The sequence below is a fragment of the Mycteria americana genome, chromosome 5 (genome assembly GCF_035582795.1).
Source record: "Mycteria americana isolate JAX WOST 10 ecotype Jacksonville Zoo and Gardens chromosome 5, USCA_MyAme_1.0, whole genome shotgun sequence".
Lineage (NCBI taxonomy): Eukaryota > Metazoa > Chordata > Aves > Ciconiiformes > Ciconiidae > Mycteria > Mycteria americana.
In genome coordinates, this window is record NC_134369.1 from 58,256,134 (window position 1) to 58,275,440 (window position 19,307).

A 19,307-nucleotide genomic window follows, 5' to 3' on the forward strand; every position below is an offset into this window, starting at 1 on the left:
CTCAGAACTGTATCAGCCTCCTGGACTGCCTTCATACACAGAACAGAGGTCTTTGATTCCTTCACACTGCAGTATGCCATATAAACTTACACCCATACTAACTTACACTCCTAGAGAATTTGAGGTCTTGACAAGAGTCCCACAAAGTCAGATTCCTTCCTTGCCGTTTTCAGTATCTCAGTAATGTGTATTTAACTAGAATCTTAAATTACTTTTGCATTACTGTTATTAAAAGCAAGAAGCTGTTTGATAGTTTGAAGACTTCAGACATCAAAGGTCCACTCCCATTCTTGTTGCAGCATCTCTACATACGCAAAACTTTCAAACCCACTTTCCTTCCAGAAAGGTCGTACTTTATGTGTAGTTATGCCTCCAGAGGATTCTTACCATTAGACTCGGGCTTCATGGCAGAAGCAGTCTGTTGAGTCTCAATTTCTTCCATTGCATCACTCATCAAATCCCGTAAAATCTGTTGCTCTGATTCAGCGAGCAGTGGTCCATGGGAAGACGGTTGGCTAAAGGTCTCTACCTGTAGGAGAAGAACTATACATAGTTACGTCTTAAAAGACAACTGCAATATCGTGTTGAGTAAGATTTTGCTAGAACGGCGTCATACACAGCTCCTAAACTGTAAGAATTAACACGTTAACTTTATAAATAATCAAGTGAGCTGAAACTCCGAGTTAGATGATTCACAGAGTAGGTTAGAACATTATGGTTCAGGGTATTTAGATCAGAATACTTGGACAGCTTGTATATGTCCTGGAATTACCTTCTTTAGATAAGAATAAAGTACAATAGGTAAACAGAACAAAATATTTTATAATATTAAGTAGTGACCACAGCAGGAAAAAAAAGGCACGACTTTACTCTCAAATATATTTTAAGTTAGATGCAGTCTGTTAATTTCTTTGGAGGAAATGTCATAGTCTTTGGAAATAGAACGGGGATATCAAAATTAAAACATATTACCAGGGAGTGTAAAGTTAAGTTGATATTATTGTGCCATTTCATACCTTCATTTTTGGCTTGCTAACTCCACGTTTAACCTCTGTCTTAGCGGGTGGATGTAAATCACCGTAGCTTGCAATATACTGTATAAGATTCATTAGTGCAGCACATGAATCGGAGCAGGTACGAATATGGATTACATCACTGGAACAGTGCAGCTCAAAACGTGGTTTAGTCTAGACACCAACAATAAAAAGATAAGAATACACTTCAAATCAACCTAAGGTTCCATAAAAATAGCATCTATACACAGTTGTTTCTAAATTAACTTACTTAACTAGTCAAAAAGGACATTAAAAAATAGTACACAAACTGAAAAACCTTCCTTGATTCTAAGTATAATAAAGTAATTTTCAAATCACAATCTGTCATGGAAATCTTACATTTTATTTTATTTGTGATTAAATACTTACTCTTTCCCCATCAGAATCAGAATCAGATTTTACTGTTGTAATGGTTAGTTCCAGCAGGCCCATATCCATAACACGAACATAATCTGAAAGACAATGAGTAATTAAAAAAAAAAAAAATATATATATTAAGACTTAATACAAACATCATCTTACTACGCATTTTTGGTTATTAAACCATTAGAAATAGCATGAGCATAAAAAGGTACCTTTCTTTGTCAAAACCTTTTATATCTTTGCATTTCCTTCTTTTATAAGGGTAACTCTCAGAGTTTAAGTTTCAGCTACTCAAATCAAGAACTCAAATCTTTTCAATCCAATATATCACTCCCACTGCCACCATCTGTATGCACTGTAATCTTTTAAGATATTTATCCTTATCCCATTTGTGTGAGTTAGAGAAGTAGAGGCACACAGAAGTTGGGTGACTAAGCATCCTAGCAGTTTTTTAGCTGAAGTGAGAGAGAGGACATTTTCACATTGTATTAATCTTTCAGTACCATGAATAACTTATTTCCCCTCTTTCTTGTTTAAAGAAAACAGGCATGTTTTCTTTAAACTGCCTCTTTCTTTACTCTGCCCTTTGCTAGAGATCTCTTACCTAAGCTAAATACACACATTTGTGGGCACAGGGTTTCATTATTTCTCCAATTCATTTGTTAAGCATTGATTCAAGTTCCTCAGTCCTTAAAGGCTGTTACAAAATGAACGAGAGCAAACCAGTAAGTATCATTCTTTTCAGAACCTAGAACTCTGTGCCATATAATACCTTTCAAGTTATTAGAATATGTATCTCACAGAAAAGAGATCTCTTTTCTATGAGGATTTCTTTCTGTGACAACTCCAGATCTTTTAAAATACGCTTTTTTCAAATACCCATTATGGAACTGTAAAAAGAAAAGGAAGGACTTGCAAGTTGCTGTACTCTGACATACCTCTGCATCCATAAATCCAAACTAGAGCACTCAGACTTTCATCAACACTGCGTTATTCATTCATATTCAACTTGCTGATCCTTATCTCCTCAGACCTCTTCAATAACCTTTATATATGCTGAATATGCCCGTAATTTTGTTTCTTTAGGCTCTGCAATTCATTAGTCACATCTAAAACATCCTTACCTCTATGGAGGTTCACTGTAACAGTGTTGCACTTGTCAGATAGATGTAAAGCAGCTTCATCTAAAATTATCCTGAAAGATAAAAAAAAAAAATGAAATAAACATGCTAGAGAAATGCTGTGCAATTCAGCAGACAAAAGAAATTAATGTGGAAAAAAAAATATTTAAAAACACAAATATATCTAGCATATCTTAAATCCAAACTCTTCACTTTAACCTTTCATAATTTCCAAATCCATTCGTAATTAACCACTGCAAGATATTTTCGCCATCACTAATTATATTTTATTTGCATTTCAATTTATATATTTGATCCTTCCTAGAATGAAAAGTAATGCTTTTGGCATACAGAATTAACACTTCTTATTTCCTTTTTTGCCTTTTTTCTTTTTAATAAAGTAACAGACACATTTGTTTCAAAGATCATTTATAAGGTTTTATCCATAGAAATAAGCAATTTGGCAGACGTTTCACATCAGAACAGGCATAACAGAATGAATATTCAACTAAAGTTGCAAGAAAAATTATTTAAAAGTTACAGAGATGTTTAGTAATCACTAAATATTTCCTTAATTAATATACCGTCTCCAAATAACAAATCTTTAAGAATTAATCTTAAGGTGCTACTAATTAACAAAATAGACACAATTTCATTTCAAGACATCTTTCAACCTTATTAAAAATTGCAGAATTGCTAGTTGTTAAAGAAAGCAATACAACTAAAAATAAAAAGGATTTAACCTAATAAACAGAAGGATTATACATAAGCAAAGTATATTTGAAAAGATGCAAACCAGCGTGATCATTTACACAACACAAATGCTTCTTAAGTCAAAAAAGCAGACAGGCATTACAAGTTTTACAGGAGCTTCCATGTTTCACAATCACTTAAATTATACCTGAGAGTAGAAGAGGATTTATCTACTGCAACACTGCTGGAAATGCTGAAAGTTTCAACAGTAAGTAGAGATCTGACTGGCAAAAACAAGGGCCTAAAAACAAATAGGAAAAAAAAAAAAATTAATTATCTGTACCTATTTAGAAGTGCAATCAAAGTCTTACAGGTTACCTAACTAGATCTTCCCAGGCCTAGACAAGTGCTTATCCTACTTTAAAGTGCTTACAGTTTAAGGGATTTCTGGTAAGTACTTTTTCCAAACAAGTCTAAACAAATATTCTTTACAATATGCAAACTCGAACATTCCTAAAGAATAAATATATAGCCGCAGTGCCACCAAGTGACATACACTTGCATTTTATTTACCTGTAATCAAGAGCACAACTCCACAGATGTACATGAAAAGTTGTAATTGTAGCTGGAGGATTATATCCCAGAACAGGCTCATCAGAAATATTCAAAAAATATAAAATCTAAAAATCACAAACATATTATTATAATACTTCAATATCTTTTAAATTAATAAACTATTACGCATTAGAAAAGAGAAAATCTGTAACAGGTATGACAATAAAATGTTTGATTTGTAGAAGGAAAAGGGAGTGAACAATCTCAGCTATTTAAAGGTGCTTACCTGGTACCTGAATATAGAAAAGCACGAAATGTAAACAGGGCAAAAAAAATACAACATGCAAACTGCAGCCTCAAAGGTATGGAAAAGACCAATCCACAAAGCCTAAGTGGCTACTTGTACAACGCCTCACAATGCATTTTTAAAGCATTTCCCAAATACAGTCTCATTCATCCATCTTTGCAGTTGTTATTATAGTGGTTTTATTGTCTTTGTTCTCTTTATCTGAAAAGCCAACTCTTCTTGAAGATAACTTTAACAATGTACAGTATTACAAGTTATCTCTCGGAAAATATGCTCAGAAATATATGCACATGCATTGTATAGACTGCTTTTTCATGTATTACCGCATAGAATAAACTATCCCCTGCTTTAAGCTCTGTCATAGTTCTCTCTCAAATCCATTACACTATAAAAGTTGTTCTTAAATTGTTCCAAACCTGGGGCATATCAACATACCTGCTAGCCTTTTAATCATTTCCTCTACCTATCTCTTTGGCTAATTTTTTTATTTCTCCCTCCAAAAAAGACTCCCAAGTGCACTACAGGCAATGTTCATTGAGCAAAAATTCACAGAGCATGTTGCTACATGGTGTGAAGCAGGCAACATGAACACATAGGAATACCATGCTGAGAAGAAAGTAATGACACAGCAGTGTCCAAAGCACTAAGTTCAGCTCCATGCAGTTATACAATAAAAATGCATGTAAAAATAAGCATACCATAAATACTGGAGGATAACCAGGATAAGCTTGAATGTCAGAGTTTACTATCTGTAATCCAGTATAGTGTAAGTACATGCAACTATACTACTACTGTGTTAATGGCATGTCCTAGCTCATGCATGTCTACACACGGCTTCCGGATCAAGGGTCTCTAGCCCCGTCTGCTATGCTATACTTCTGCATCCACACATATCAGTACAACCCTTCTAATTCAGAAGTTTGCATTACAAGCGTTTATGTAAACTGCTGCTTACTACTTCCCCAAAGTCTTATTTTCCATTACTGCTATTCAAATTACATAAAACAGGAAACAGGCAAGGGAGAAACAGGACTTGAGGAATGAAGCAAGCAGAAGGGAAAAACACATAAATACTTGCAATGCTGCAAGCAGCACATTTGTTTGTTTTGAGGGTGGTTTTTTTACATCAAGGATTATCTAAGTACTTAGATAGCACTGGACTACTGAGATTTTCCATCTGAACTTTAAAAAAAAAAAACAAACCCAAACAAACAAAAAAAACCCAAACCAACCAATCGAACAAAAAAACCCCAGAACCTCCCTGACATGTTGTGGACAGAGATTTAGGATAATGAGAGGAACTGTAGCAAATGAATATGCAAGTAAGAATTTACGAGCAAGACTAGAGCCTGTCAATGGTCTCAAAGAAAGACAAGAAAGAAAATAAAGAATAACACTTTCAAGAGCAGAGTAAGGTAATAAGACACAGCCTAACACAAAGGTTTTCCATCAAGGTTTAGTTTGATACTTAAAGCAGTTGTTAAAGCAATGAGACTGAAATTGAAGATGTAGTTGAGAAAAACTGTAGCAACCTGACCTGTTCATGCCAGCTTAAACCTGAAGGCAGTACTCTGTGCTGAAGGGTGGCTCCCCTTAGTCCAACAGCAACTAGAAATTCCTGCACAAGAAAGTTGCACGAGTTAGTTTACATGAAATACACGTAACTATTTGACATCTAGATTATGAAACACAGTCATCCTGCTGCTCCCGGAATTTCCAAGTGTCTAGAAATGAAGAAAGGACTGGGCCAGGATTAAACATTCAAAAAACCTTGCTTCGTAATACAGAAACCCTAGCTAATACAGTCTAATACTTTTTGCAACAGGATAGTTTAGAAATGACAGTTTTGTGGTGGTGGTAGGAAGGAAGGCTACTTGTTCATTCATTCTGGGATTCACCAGGAATTACCAGGAGTACCAACCCAATGTAGTTTGTTCTTATGCCGTTCAAATTTGAGTCAATTGAGCCCCCATAAAATTGTGCTGGTCTGCAGTTTCCTTCTTCTCTAGATAACTCTACCAAACTATCAGCACTATGCCAGCTAAGAGGTCATCTTTTAGTGTTACTGTCAAAATGAATGCTACTGTCAAAGCCAAACACACCACTCATTTACCAGTGCCACTCCAAATAGGTAAGCAAAGGCTGCCCATTAGATGACACTGATAGTAAGCTGAGCATAAAGCTTTTAGCTCTTTATATTTGTTCTTGCCTGGTTCGGCACCACATTAAAACTCAACCAAAGAAAAACAAGAAAAAGGTCAACTGGCCAAGAAATGCATTCAGTAAAGAAATATACGGTGATCAGCAAAGCGAAGCTTTGGAAGAATTAGTAAATTATGCTGATACTTAAATTCTACAATCCACCCAAAAGATTCTAACAGAAAATTATAGTTTGAAGATGAATGGCTCAGAATTATATGGTTTCTTCACCTATAACCCTTGTAACCCCACATCTAGATGCTTCCATATAAGCTGAGATAACTCAAATAATTTATAAAAGCACAAATTTGAAAACACTAACCTTTGTATTGCTCTCTATTTTATCTGATTGGATTTTGACTGCAACGGTTAGCATACTTGGACAATCCACTCCTACACCATCTGAAGTAGTCCTACTAAGACCATCTTCTTCAGAAAAACAAATAGTAGGTTCTAACCAATGGGGACGTATTGTGCTGGGCAGTCGTACTTCAGAGGAAGGGACGACCCCATCTACCATACCTGCAAAGAGATTTTGGAATGAGTTACCTCATGTTTCAAAGCTGTTACTGATGAAGAGTTACGGAAAATCCTTTTTATGCTTAATGGTAATTAGAATAATTTTAAAGGCAAAGGTAGTCATGCACACTAACAATCAAAATTGTGAAGGAGAGGTTATAGGTGACCCAATATTTAAAACCATGGTTCTAGCTAAAGTCTTCAATGTGACTATAGGGTTTGGGTTTTTTTATTTGCCCAACAAAATGGCAAAGTTGAAATAAAGGACAGAAATCTCCTCTGGGTTACATGGAGAAAGAGAAATATGTTTCTCCTTTTCATTTTATGAGATGGTGCCAGGTTAAGCTCTAAACACACAGTAATTAAGCCTTGCACTGAAAATCCATTAACTTGACTACCACTGATTCAGAGACATTTGAGGGGAAAATCTTAAAAGGTTTAACTACATGGGGGTTACCAGCCATACAAACTACATAGTCAACTTAAAATTCTTCACCTGCTGACTACAATTAGCTACCCAGAAAAGATACAGCAGCCACTGGTAACATGCACCTTTTTGAATTAAATAACCAATACCATGTAGGAAGTGTGTACTTTCATAATAAAGAACAGACTGTACCCCTAATTTGCCAGAGGACCACAACATCTTTAAAGACCAGCAGTTGCCAAGGAAAGTTTGAGCTAAACTGTAACTAAGTAAATACAGTTATGAAGTTGTACTACTGTAGCATTTAGTAGCATTAGCCATGAACTAAATCTATTTCAAATTTAGTCCCAAAGCCACCTCAATCCCACCCCTACCTTGATGATATAAATTGAGGCTGCTAGAATGGAGACAAACATAGTGTCTGTCCTCAAAACCTTCATATTTAGTCACACTGAAAAGTGAACCACCATTGAACTCAAACCAGAATTCGCCGTATTTTCCTTCCAGTGTACGTCCATCATCCTGCTGAAGGAAGAATAGAAATAAAATGATTGCTTGCTGAGTTTGCTGCAGTTAGACAGTCAACATAACACTTGCTACCAACACGTATTTTCCTGCTTGCATTTAGTTATTCTCATGTAAAGCAAACAGAACTGCTAAAATATTGTGTTGCATTATTGCCTAGTTATAGTACAATAGTATGAAGATTACAGAATTACTGTTATAAACACTTGTTTCTTCCAAAAGTGGTACATACAGCACGAAGGGGATCCCATGGTCAAAACAACAGAACAACTTTTTTCCAGCCCCAGCATCTCACCTTTACATCTGTGAATATTGACACTAATCCATGCGTCACATTTAGCAGAACAGACAGAAAGCTTTGTGAGTTCTTATTCTGAGAGTCAAGCTTTTTCCTTCTGCGTGAACGATAGTTTGGATCAACAGTGGAATAATACTGTAGTGTTTCTTCCTCAGAGCCACTCTCATCATCTAATACAGAAAATGAAAAACAACTAACTCTCTAGCTAGTACACATACTATACCAATAACTCATTGTTTTTCCACTGGCAATGTGGTTCAGTTTCACACTTATTTTACTTAATTAAACACTAATCTATGTTTTTTCTTCTTGGTTTAAGTAAATCCTTTCTTATAAGTTTGCAAATTCTTTCCACTATTGGCTTAATCATTTCAACCAGTTACGCTTTTGAATGACTATAGTTCTAGGTGATTTATTAAGTGTATTACCGTAATGAACTGGAGATTTAAATTGACTAAAGCTGTCTTTACTGAAAGTGTTGATGAGCTGGCTGGCCACAGATAGTCCAACACCGTAAGAAAGGTTTTCAAATGTTTCTACAGGAGATGGAGCTGTGGGTTCCCACAACAATAAATCATTGCTGATCCTAGGAAGAAATACATTATCATCATACAAAATATATTACTATATTCCCACTTAACATAAGGTCAGTCAAGCAATATTTCCTTTGCAGACTTCATATAACAGATTTCATAAACAAGGAAGAGAAAAAAGTTCAAGAGGCCAAGAATAACATATTCATGAGAAAAAGCAATACATAATGAAAGTAAATTTTTTTCCTGTAATTATGATATGCACATATCAAAGTCTTAACATTTGACAGTGACACAAGCACCTCTATTAGTAGGTGTGTATTAGCTCAGTAGGTTGGAGGTGGGGTGACAAAACCCTATTTTGATCACATCAATTTTCAAGCAAAGTTGCAGGAAACATTAGTTCTTTTGATTTCAATTGAGTCTGTGTCTGTCAAGGTAAAGATACATGTGACATTCAGTACAGAAGTACACCAACAGAATATTCAATGAAAGGTTCAGCTTTGCCACTTTGGAAGTGAAAAAATGCTTTGGAAGTAAAGTAAGGCCTATCAGAGGCTAAAATAGATCTGGATCTCTCTTTATGTAGCTAATTCGTAGCATAATACCTATTTTTTTAGTTGATTTAATCTAGTTGTATTTCTTTGTTTTTCAGACAGAAAACTGACGTAAATAAATGCTGAACACCTATCTGTAAGTTGGGTTCACTTTCTCTACATTTTTGTAGCCTTTGTAAGCTTACAAAACTGGGTTGTTAGGGTTTTTTCCCCTGCCTGCCTTGTGGACTCTTAATTTTTAGATGGAGAATCACTGAATAAAAAGGAAAGAATAAAACTGAATGCAAAAACTTTTGAAGTACAATGGTCTATTTATAAAAGAGAATTCAGAAAGATTAGAGCAAAACGAAACATTGTGAACAGAGATTTGAACCAAGTATCCACTGAAAGCAAAAGACTATTTAACTTTACCCTTTGTTCACAAAATCTGCCAAACACTTTTTAGCAGCTGGCTGCTATGGCACCGATCAGATATATGACACAGTGGCATGTCTGATGTTAACTTGGAAGAATATTTATATAGCATTTTATGTTCTTGGAAAACTATACAAATGAATTCCTGCTATAGCTGCTCATTCAATTGCTTTTATCAACAATGAATACAGAACTAAAAGTACAGGTCATGACAACCAAGCAAAACAATTATCATACTTGCCTATTGTAAAGTTTTTCATAAAAGCTTTTGTTTGGTAATGTTAAGTGAATGTTTGGTAACATGAGTTCCAGTACATAATGAGAATTGCTAATTGTTTTATCCTGAAACTCAGTCATTTCAATGACATCTCCTGGCATCACCATCTGAAAGAAAAAAAAAAAACAACAACAACAACCTCTCAAGTAAAAAACCACAAAACTGGAAGCCAGAAGATGCATATAAAGTAGTGAGAATATATTGATTTTGTCTACCATAAGCACAAAGCAATAAAATTTTGTAGTACCTCTTCATTTTCAAACATGACCCTACGAGAAGAAAAAGGAGAAGGCTCTGGTCTTCTAATGTCACAGACATCCTTCAAAGAATGAGACCCTCCTTCTTCTTCCTCTTGAAAGTTATTATCACCTTCTTCCTCCTCAGCTGCTATCCTTTCCAGAATAGAGTGCACAGCCAGAGGGTTTATTTTCAATACAATCCTGACATTGGAGAAGTTATGCAGAATAAGCCATTAGAGATGCTTGGAATTTTTATATTGATGCACAGTCACATGTCTCCTAGCTCTACTAGCTAGCTGTTATATAGACACAGACTTAAACAGCTCAAAGACCAGGGATGTTTTTGTTAGACAGTAACATATTTTATTAGACAAAGTGATACCATTAAGAAAAACACCAAACTTATAGGCACAAAGGGACATGGAAAAAGAGCCATCAGGCGAAAAGGTTAGTGTCTGCTTTTTTCAACTCCATCAGGTGACCATTAGGTGACCTAAGAAAAACCTAGTGCTCTCCCAAAATAATGCTTGTATCATTAGACCATCAACAGCTATTTAAAAAATGCTCTGCTACTTGATGTAGTGTATTACATGTACACACTGTTACAGAAAAATTTATTTGTACTATTATAAAAGAAAACCACTCTGAAAAAATGTCCATACAAACACGCTGTCAGAAAGACACTAAATTTTGTGGCAAAAAACGTATGTGACAAATTCTGCGGCAAATCTAAAATTAAACATCTTATTACGTGCTACAGCTGTCAGGTCCTTCTGTTCAGTGACTCTGAAGTATTGTATTGCCTTACACGTGATATAAGAAGAAATAATTCAGTCACAATATAATTATCCTTGTTGTTGTTACAGCTTTATACCAGCTTATATTAATATTTTGAGGCAAAATTCGACTGAGATTTTTGTTTGTTTGTTTAGTATTTAGTTTTGAATGTAAAAGTAGGAGAAAAGGTAAAGTGACAAAAAAACCCAAAAATGGCGGAAAATCCCAAGACTCTAATCATTCACCTAACTTTCACTGAAATTTACTCAAGTCTATGCAGAAACCATTATACATTAAAACCACCCTGCATTATTATAAATGGAGAAGTTTTGGGTTCTGGGGTGTTGTTTGTTTTTTTTTTTTAATAAATTCTTGGGTTCTTTTCAATAGCTACATGTTCTTTCTTTGCAAATTACTTTAAAGCATTTACCACACAGGCAGTCTGCATTAAAATTAGAAAAATAACAGTGCTTCGTAAAAATCCAAACAACCCACGTTAAAAAATAAAACATTATTTTACCGAGGCCAGTCAAAATTGTCTGATGATGATGTTATATCTCCATCTATGCCACCAGACACTTGAAAAAATTTTATTGGTGCTTCTGCATTATCTTCTTCAAATGAACCTGAATAGAAAAACATTTTTAAAAAATTAACACAGGAATGACAACTGCTAACTTCAGGTTGCCCACTCCTCAGGTTGGAGTCCAACAGGCTAACATGTCAATGCTATTACTAAGGTACTTATGCAAATTTTGTCAACTTTTCCTTCAAAAATTAAATATCAATTTTTAGAAACAAAAATTATTTCACATTATCTTCTAGCTAGTAGCAGTTAGAAAACCAGATGCTTCTGAGGCATAGATATCTGCATTTACATTTATATCATCACTACATTATGTCACAGTCTTGAAAACTACACAGAATGACAAACCAGCAGAGAAGGTTGCAAATATAAACCAGTCTCACAGATTTATTACTTTGAAAGATATTAGAGGCATGAAAGTATTAAAGTTTTCTCAATTACATCATTAACTTTATTTCTAGACTAGACTTGAGATTCCTAATTTGCATAGCTGTAGTATCCCCCTACAAATCTCCAAAACTTACCCTAACACCATGATAGAGATCCCAGAGATACCAGTTTGTTTCGATTTAGGGCATAACAATATAACAGAAAATAACAGATATACTAGCTCAGATCTCAAAAACAAGAATGCAAGCACTACACCTACATACATTAGCCTCTCCTCCTAGTAGTATTATTTTGACTTATGCTGATACTTAGTACAGAACACTAAACTGCAGCAGAAAATCTGCTCCAAAATTCAAGTGGAAAGACACTCCCTGTATTAATCCATATGAAAGGACCTTAGTCTCAACCATGTAATATCTGGGAAAATAAAAAAGAATATTTGAATATAATGTTAACATTCTTACCAGTTAGGTCTTTAAAGGTAAGTTCTAATTTAACTTGTTCTGGAGTTGACCCTCCTATAAACTCAGTTTTAAATTCCATATCTGTAAATTCAAGATGAAGAATCTCCTTCTGAAGTGATTTCTTAAACCACGGTCCTCTTTCCTGATCTGACCGTAGGTCAGGTATTGGGAAGCGAACAGAGAGATTTAATGCTGGGGCAGTGACTTGAACTGAAACTCTACAGTTTGCAGGAGTATGTGAATCATCCAGAAAAACTTCAGTAAATGCTTTATGCTAAAAAACAAAGGTGGGGGGAGAGAAAAAACTAAATTAGAGAAAATAGCACTAAAAATTACTATGGGGAAAGCTTTTGATAATGTAATATCTAAAAATACAGAAGATTAATTTTTCATATATCACACAAAACGTGTATTAGGACCAATTATTATTACTCTTAGGATATTCTGCTATTATTGGTGCTATTAAGATTCTACTTAGTTAGAAGTCAAGGATTTGCAGAGGTTAGCAATATTTCAGAAATGGCTATCTTTGTATTTTCTCTTAAATTAGAGAGTGAAAGTACCAAACAATACTCAGCTGCAGTTAGGAAATATCATGTCTCAGATTTTTTTTTTTTTAAATGCTATTGTTGAGAAGCCAGGAACTATGATCATGCATATTTGACACTTTCAGTAAGTTATGGCTTCCAGCTCCTGTCACTGTCGTGTCATTCAAAACCTCCCTGAGTGTAGCTTATTGCTGACCATCATTGAAAATAATCAAGTTTTCAGGACATGACATAACCATATTGATAGAAATTATTGATGTCTTACAAATTCTTTAAATAAGGATTCTCTTAAGTTTTTGAAGAATAATTTTTCTGTAATCAATCAATGCAGAAATAAAATTACATGAAGATATTTGTTCCTGTGTAGAAAATCAGTTAGTTGCATTAATCCTTCCTCAAGTATTTCAAGAAAAACCTTCAAGTTTAATGTTATTGTGCTAAATATAGTAACACTTAAATCCTACTGACAACCTGAACCAAGACAAACAAGCTCCAATTTCTTCTGTTGGTCGTCAATCACTAGAACGCAATGCATACATTCCCCATCCTTTCTCTTACCTACCCCAAAAGCAGGTAGGGCACTGCAGAGGCAACTGGGCTGCCTGTGACACCAAAAGATTTCAATATAGAAGTGGAATTGTCAGCAACAGTTTATATCAGCTGCTGGAGAGTCAAGATTCCTCTTTTTTGCCCAGTTCTGCTTGCTTCAAGAAGCTGAGAACTTATGCAGTTTGTGAAGCAGCTACCATTGTCTTTAGGTCTGTTATCAAGCATGCAATCACTGAATCTAAAATGAGTATCTACATCAGATGGCTACTGTTCTGCATCAGAAATAATAATAATAAAAAAAATTAGCAGAATTAGCAATCATGGGCTTAGTGCCATCCTGCCTTCCTCCTGCAAAAGACCAGCAAGTTTATTAACCAATTTCACTTTTAACTTACCAGACTTATGTGCTTGTTGTAAGAAGCATACATGTGAGATGCCATCATCTCCACTGTAGATAGCTTCTGTGGTTGAAGTAAGGAATTTAATCTGTCTACAATACTAATATCAAGCTCACAAAACACTGGACTTAACTTTATTTGTAACTCTGCTTTCTGTGGAACAGAACTGAGTCTCCCTTGACTACCCTGAAAAGAAAGAGAAAAAGCACTAAAATCCTTAAAAACAATATAATGACACAAATTATAATAACTGAGAGTTAAGGACTCTCCGTTTTACATGAAAGATACCTTTCTGTTAAAATGAACAAAATTAGACAAGGCTATTATACAGAAACTTGGTGTTTTTAATCTCCCACCTTACCTGAGGCCCTCTGTTATCTGAATGCTTATAATGAAGCTGAAGGCATGGCATAGCATGAGAGTCATTTCCTTCCTCAGAATGAAATGTCAGCAGCTTTAGAATAAAATAGAGTTAAAAATACTTAATAGATAAGGAGGAAAGAGTTGCCACAGGAAAATATATTTATGACATTTTACCTACAACAGACAGTAGGTAACCCTACATTCAAGTCAGTGAACAGAGCCCCAGCCCAACCACTTACTCAATCCACTTATTCAGCCACTTTATTGGATGTCTCTGACCATTAAAAGACCTGGAAGAATAATCATCACCCAAAGTAACCTTCGCATTGCTCAACTCCATCAGTTAGTTTTTGGAAAACATTTACTCTAATTCCCAAACTATGTTAAGCATATTTAAAAGAGAAGTAAACTAGTGAAGTTTGGCTACTTAATGCTATTCCTGTCAGGTATGACAGCAGTCTGGTTCACTATATGAGCTTGCAATTAAAATACAAGTTGCATTCTAAAACCGTAATATATTTAAAAAAAAAATAAAAAAATAAAAAATTTTAAAATTACAACTGTTTTAACTCTAGCATTCTCAGTTATACAGTTAACATTTCTTTTCTATGGAACTCCCTGTATTTTTTACATACCTCTGTATAGTGAGGCTGAATGGAATGAGAGTCAGTAGAAAAAAGGCATTCCAGGAACTCCATATCCCCAATGGATAAATCAGTACTAAAACTTCGAGAGGCAGTCCTTTGTCTTTGTTCATAAGACACTTTGATGCCAGTACCTATAAATCTGAATTATGAAAATTATGAATTATGAAAAGTAGCATAAAACAATAAAAATTATGAAAAGTCAAGATTTAAATATGTAAAAAAGCATCACTACATTCCTTTTAAAAAAAAATCATTAAAACTACCATAATTTTCTTCAAAAATAAGAAAAAAACCTCTAATTATAAACAGATTATAGATTTAGCAACAAAGACAATGGAGTTCACTTACATTACACATTAAATAATGGTCAGTGTAGAGAAATTTGTAAAGAACACTTTAGACATCTAATGTAAGGTGTAATTCATGTAAAGCTGGGAATCTAACATGCTTATATAGACAATGAAAGAGTCAAACGCCTCAGGAAGTCTAAATTACATGCATAAGGTAAGAAAAGATATATACACCCTTAATATTTTACTTCATACACTGTACTGGGACAGTAAAAACTTCTGGAAAAAAGACAGTTGACTAACTTTATGATTTTGCTCACACTTACTTTTTATCCCCACTGATATATTATTTGCACTAAGTAAAACCCTAAGCTCCTTCAAGCAGAAATCCCTATATTGGAATAAAGATGGTCCTGTAAAATACAGCTACTTCTAAAGAAATAATTTACTTAATGATTCTTGACTCTCTAGATTTCTGTGGCAGAAACTGTACCTAGTTTAATTTATCTATTGTTGAGAAGAGCTACGTTGATTTTAACGTTCATGCACTTTTCTTCTTTTTTTGATTAAAAAAAAACCAAACAGTCTTGGACAACAGATGTCAAAAGTCAAGGCTATTTTGAAATTAACAAAGTTGTCTAATGCAATTCAAATATTAAGTGACACAATTCCTATGGAAATAAACTTACTTTATTCAAATTTACTTAAAAGATATTTTTGTTAATTATATTTATTAATAAGCAAAGTTATACCTAAGGTGATCATGAGAACAAGCTTCTGCAAATACTTCTCGGAAGGACAGAAAATCTTCTGTTGAAAACTTAACTGGCTCAATCTTTTCTATTCGGGTAAAGAAATCCCGAGCCATTGGTGTCAATGGGTTAAGGTTCAGTGAACTTTCAGGTGGGGGTAAAGGGTCAATATGAAGTACAGACACTGAGAAAGTTCCAACTGCCAGTCTAAAAAGAAGCTCAGGTCTGGATTCATCCACAGAAACAGATCTGGATGGAATAGCTGAAATACAAAATTAAGTTCACGTAATTTTTCAGCAATAAACACATTTGTAAAATCATCTTACTTTTGATTTTTGTCTCTTTTTACCAAGTTGCTGCATAACAATTCATTTCCAGAATTATCTAGGGAGCAGAATGCAAAACAACATTTTTACTTACATGTCCTTCTTAAGGAAGTCTGGTGAACCATATTGGCTGTAAGCGAAGAACCTCTTGGAGGTTGTAGTTCTTGTTTGTTCCGATCAAGAAAATCACCCCAAGTTGGTTGAAGCTAAAACAAAAATATATATAATCTTAGATTTGACAAATAGGTGTTAGACATTAGATCAAACATAAATAACAAGGTAAAGGAACAAAAAGAAAATACATGCATAAACAATCAACAGCATGCCATTTCATAACATACTAGTGCTCAACTAAACAATGTAGATATACTTCGCTTTGGGCTATGCTTTCTAATTGTATGATCATCTACACCCACATATTTTTAAAGCTAAAGTTGCTCTCTCCATAAGTGTATACTCTCCTGTTTCTCTGTAAAAAGCACAACTGTCCTCCATGGCTTTCATTAAGTAAAACGTTAGGCACATAACAGATTTGGGAAAGATGGTGATATCAACAGCATAATTTTTATGTTGTTTGAGGAATAATGTAATACAACAATTTTCTACCTTTTATTGTCATTGCCTGTGTAGTCCATATTAAAAGAAAACCCAGATGGCAAGCAGGCAGTTATTAAAAAGAAAAGAAATCATAAAGTGTCCTATGTACGCTTCCAGGCATTTGAAAACAAATACGTTCCATTTCCTGTATTGGTAGCCAAACAGATGAGAAACTTTCCAATACAATTTCCATAGACGAAAAGGACTGCTATCAGCTCTATATATTTTTAGTTATCCTAGAATTTTGCAATAGTTCTTGATATTGTAAACAGTATTTATGCAAGTTTCAGACAAAAGTGTTAATTTCAACAAGATTTTAAATGTAGTTAATACTATACCACTGTAGTGCTCAGTGGAGATCCTGCTGGTGTAGTTGTATATGTACTGGTTAAAGACAAGTCTAGATCCATAGTTGGAGGGTCTCCAAGAGGTGGAAGGGAGGAAAGGCTGTGAGACATGTCCATTTCAGCCATTGAGAAGAAAACTTCTTCTTCTAATGAGAACCATAGATAGTAAAGAGTTATTTTCTAATTAAAAAAAAAAAACCTTTACTTTTAACAGAAATGTATTCATAAGTTCAGAAATCTAACTGCTAGACAGAATAGCCAGCTAAATATATTATTTACAGAAGTTCCAAGTTCTCTTGACACTGAGACTAGTACTATCTATGGACAGAGATTATTAAAAAAAGGCAAAAAACCTAATAAATACTAAAGCAGTTAAATGTTCCATTTTCATATTCAAGTTGGCATAATTTCCATAAATTCATACACTCTCCTTTTGACAAATCAAAGTTCATATTTTCACATTAAAAATAATCAGCAAAAAATTATTCAAATAAAAATATAAATATCAGGGCAATGCAACTATTATTCTTTATTTAATTTCCTCAACCATGCATTTAAAAAGATGTTACACTGCATGTGTATTTTACCGTGTTGCACAGTAAGATACAGATGAACAGTTTTAATGAAATACTGAATCAAGTCTAGCATGATACCTAAACTAGGTGTTAATTTTTTATTCAACAGTACAATTAATAGCATACAATTATTCTATGTCGAAGTTCTTTTGATACTTTAGTTAGTAAGATTAAAAGATGAACAGTCAATTCGTATAATCTTAATAACAGGTTATTTGCTATGCTGCATCATCTTTTATACTTGCCACGACTAGAAGGTGTTCTGGCACTCTCTGTCTCATAGAAGCTTTGTTCAGATGATGCTCCTGCAGATAAAGACTCTTTTCTTAAATAACGTTTCAACTCCATCTGAATCCGATACTCATCTTCCTGTTGCATTGGCCGGTTCTTCCTATCTTTATTTGACAATTCTATCCTGCTTAGGCTCTCTGAATTCAAAAAGAGGACAGAAAGCTCACTGTAATTTTCTTACCAGTATCCCAAAGAAAACTCAAAAATGAATCTGAAAATTAACCAACTGTTGTTGTATATATATATATGCATCTGTATATATATACATATCTGTTGTATATCAGATGTGTATAAACATGCATTTTGTTGTTTTGGAGATTTTACTTGTCCAAAACAGATTATGCTCTCCCTAGCATTCATTAATTTCAAGTCTGAAGAAAATACTTTAAGGTCATATATGCAAATGTGTTCACATATAATATCAGCATATATTTCTTTTCTCGGTCAGCTTTAGGGACTAAGTACACAATCTCTTAAAGGTTTTACCATTAAGGAATTACTAAAATTTCAGGTTTGAAGATTACACACATGGGAAATTATATGTAATGCTTTTCCAGTTATCTGAAAACAATGAACAAGTCCAGTACAACAAATATATCAGTATCATAAGAAGAATAGTACGCATCTACATAGGACATGACAAATCTTTTTGAAAATAAGATTAACCATCCTAATAATAAGTGTTGTTACATTAGGTAGATGGGGGAGGGGGAAACAAACCAAAACACCCTCATCCTGCTAATGCAGTAGTCTAAACACTGCTGTTATTATCTAGCAAGTATGGACAAACGAACTCAACTACTGTCTGTTCTGTGTTTTCTGTGCCTGTCACTAAAGCACAGGACAGAGAAGGAACCAGACTGTTAAGACCCTCTGTTCAAACAGAAGCTACAAGAACCAAAATTGTTCCGGCCTCCTGATTTTCTCCACCTACAATTTCCCCATCTCTTGTTCTATTATATAGTCACTTGTCAAGCCTTATTTGTTACCTAGATTTTCATTACCAGCATGTACAATTTGCAACTGAAGTCAATAAATTGATCATAGTTCTACTCAGAGCAGCTACAAAACATTTTGCTAAGATCAGACAGAAATTAATAATAATCTACCACCACAAATTTGTTTTTTTCCACTGAGGAAACTTGTTTATCTTGCAAAGTTTATTCTTCGTCCACCGTAATACGTATTTAACATGTACACAATGTCCACTTGCCTGGTCCAGCAATAGCTGCTACCATGTCCAATAGAAGATGCACCTGCCTTGGTGACAGAAATAGATGTACAGAGTCTATTTGTCCATCTACATCCAACTAAAAAAAAAAAAA

General features: G+C 34.4%; 1 protein-coding gene across 4 annotated transcripts in view; it reads right to left on the reverse strand.

The window, feature by feature from the left end:
• ATG2B (autophagy related 2B) overlaps positions 1-19,307 on the reverse strand; it is a 46,701-nt gene that overhangs the window by 14,527 nt on the left and 12,867 nt on the right. For 2 of the 4 annotated variants that reach the window (XM_075503533.1, XM_075503530.1), the window contains exons 7-29: positions 19,196-19,292; positions 17,937-18,119; positions 17,108-17,262; positions 16,267-16,378; positions 15,847-16,108; positions 14,793-14,943; positions 14,156-14,248; positions 13,792-13,980; positions 12,300-12,573; positions 11,380-11,485; positions 10,091-10,283; positions 9,808-9,950; positions 8,491-8,648; positions 8,060-8,232; positions 7,614-7,764; positions 6,616-6,815; positions 5,632-5,712; positions 3,806-3,912; positions 3,441-3,533; positions 2,543-2,613; positions 1,425-1,507; positions 1,017-1,187; positions 388-529 (exon numbers count right to left, since the gene is read on the reverse strand). In XM_075503533.1, coding sequence (XP_075359648.1) covers positions 388-529; positions 1,017-1,187; positions 1,425-1,507; positions 2,543-2,613; positions 3,441-3,533; positions 3,806-3,912; positions 5,632-5,712; positions 6,616-6,815; positions 7,614-7,764; positions 8,060-8,232; positions 8,491-8,648; positions 9,808-9,950; positions 10,091-10,283; positions 11,380-11,485; positions 12,300-12,573; positions 13,792-13,980; positions 14,156-14,248; positions 14,793-14,943; positions 15,847-16,108; positions 16,267-16,378; positions 17,108-17,262; positions 17,937-18,119; positions 19,196-19,292 — 3,388 coding nt within the window. The remainder of the gene's footprint in view (positions 1-387; positions 530-1,016; positions 1,188-1,424; positions 1,508-2,542; positions 2,614-3,440; positions 3,534-3,805; positions 3,913-5,631; positions 5,713-6,615; positions 6,816-7,613; positions 7,765-8,059; positions 8,233-8,490; positions 8,649-9,807; positions 9,951-10,090; positions 10,284-11,379; positions 11,486-12,299; positions 12,574-13,791; positions 13,981-14,155; positions 14,249-14,792; positions 14,944-15,846; positions 16,109-16,266; positions 16,379-17,107; positions 17,263-17,936; positions 18,120-19,195; positions 19,293-19,307) is intronic. The other 2 variants (XM_075503531.1, XM_075503532.1) reach the window with 2 other exon arrangements.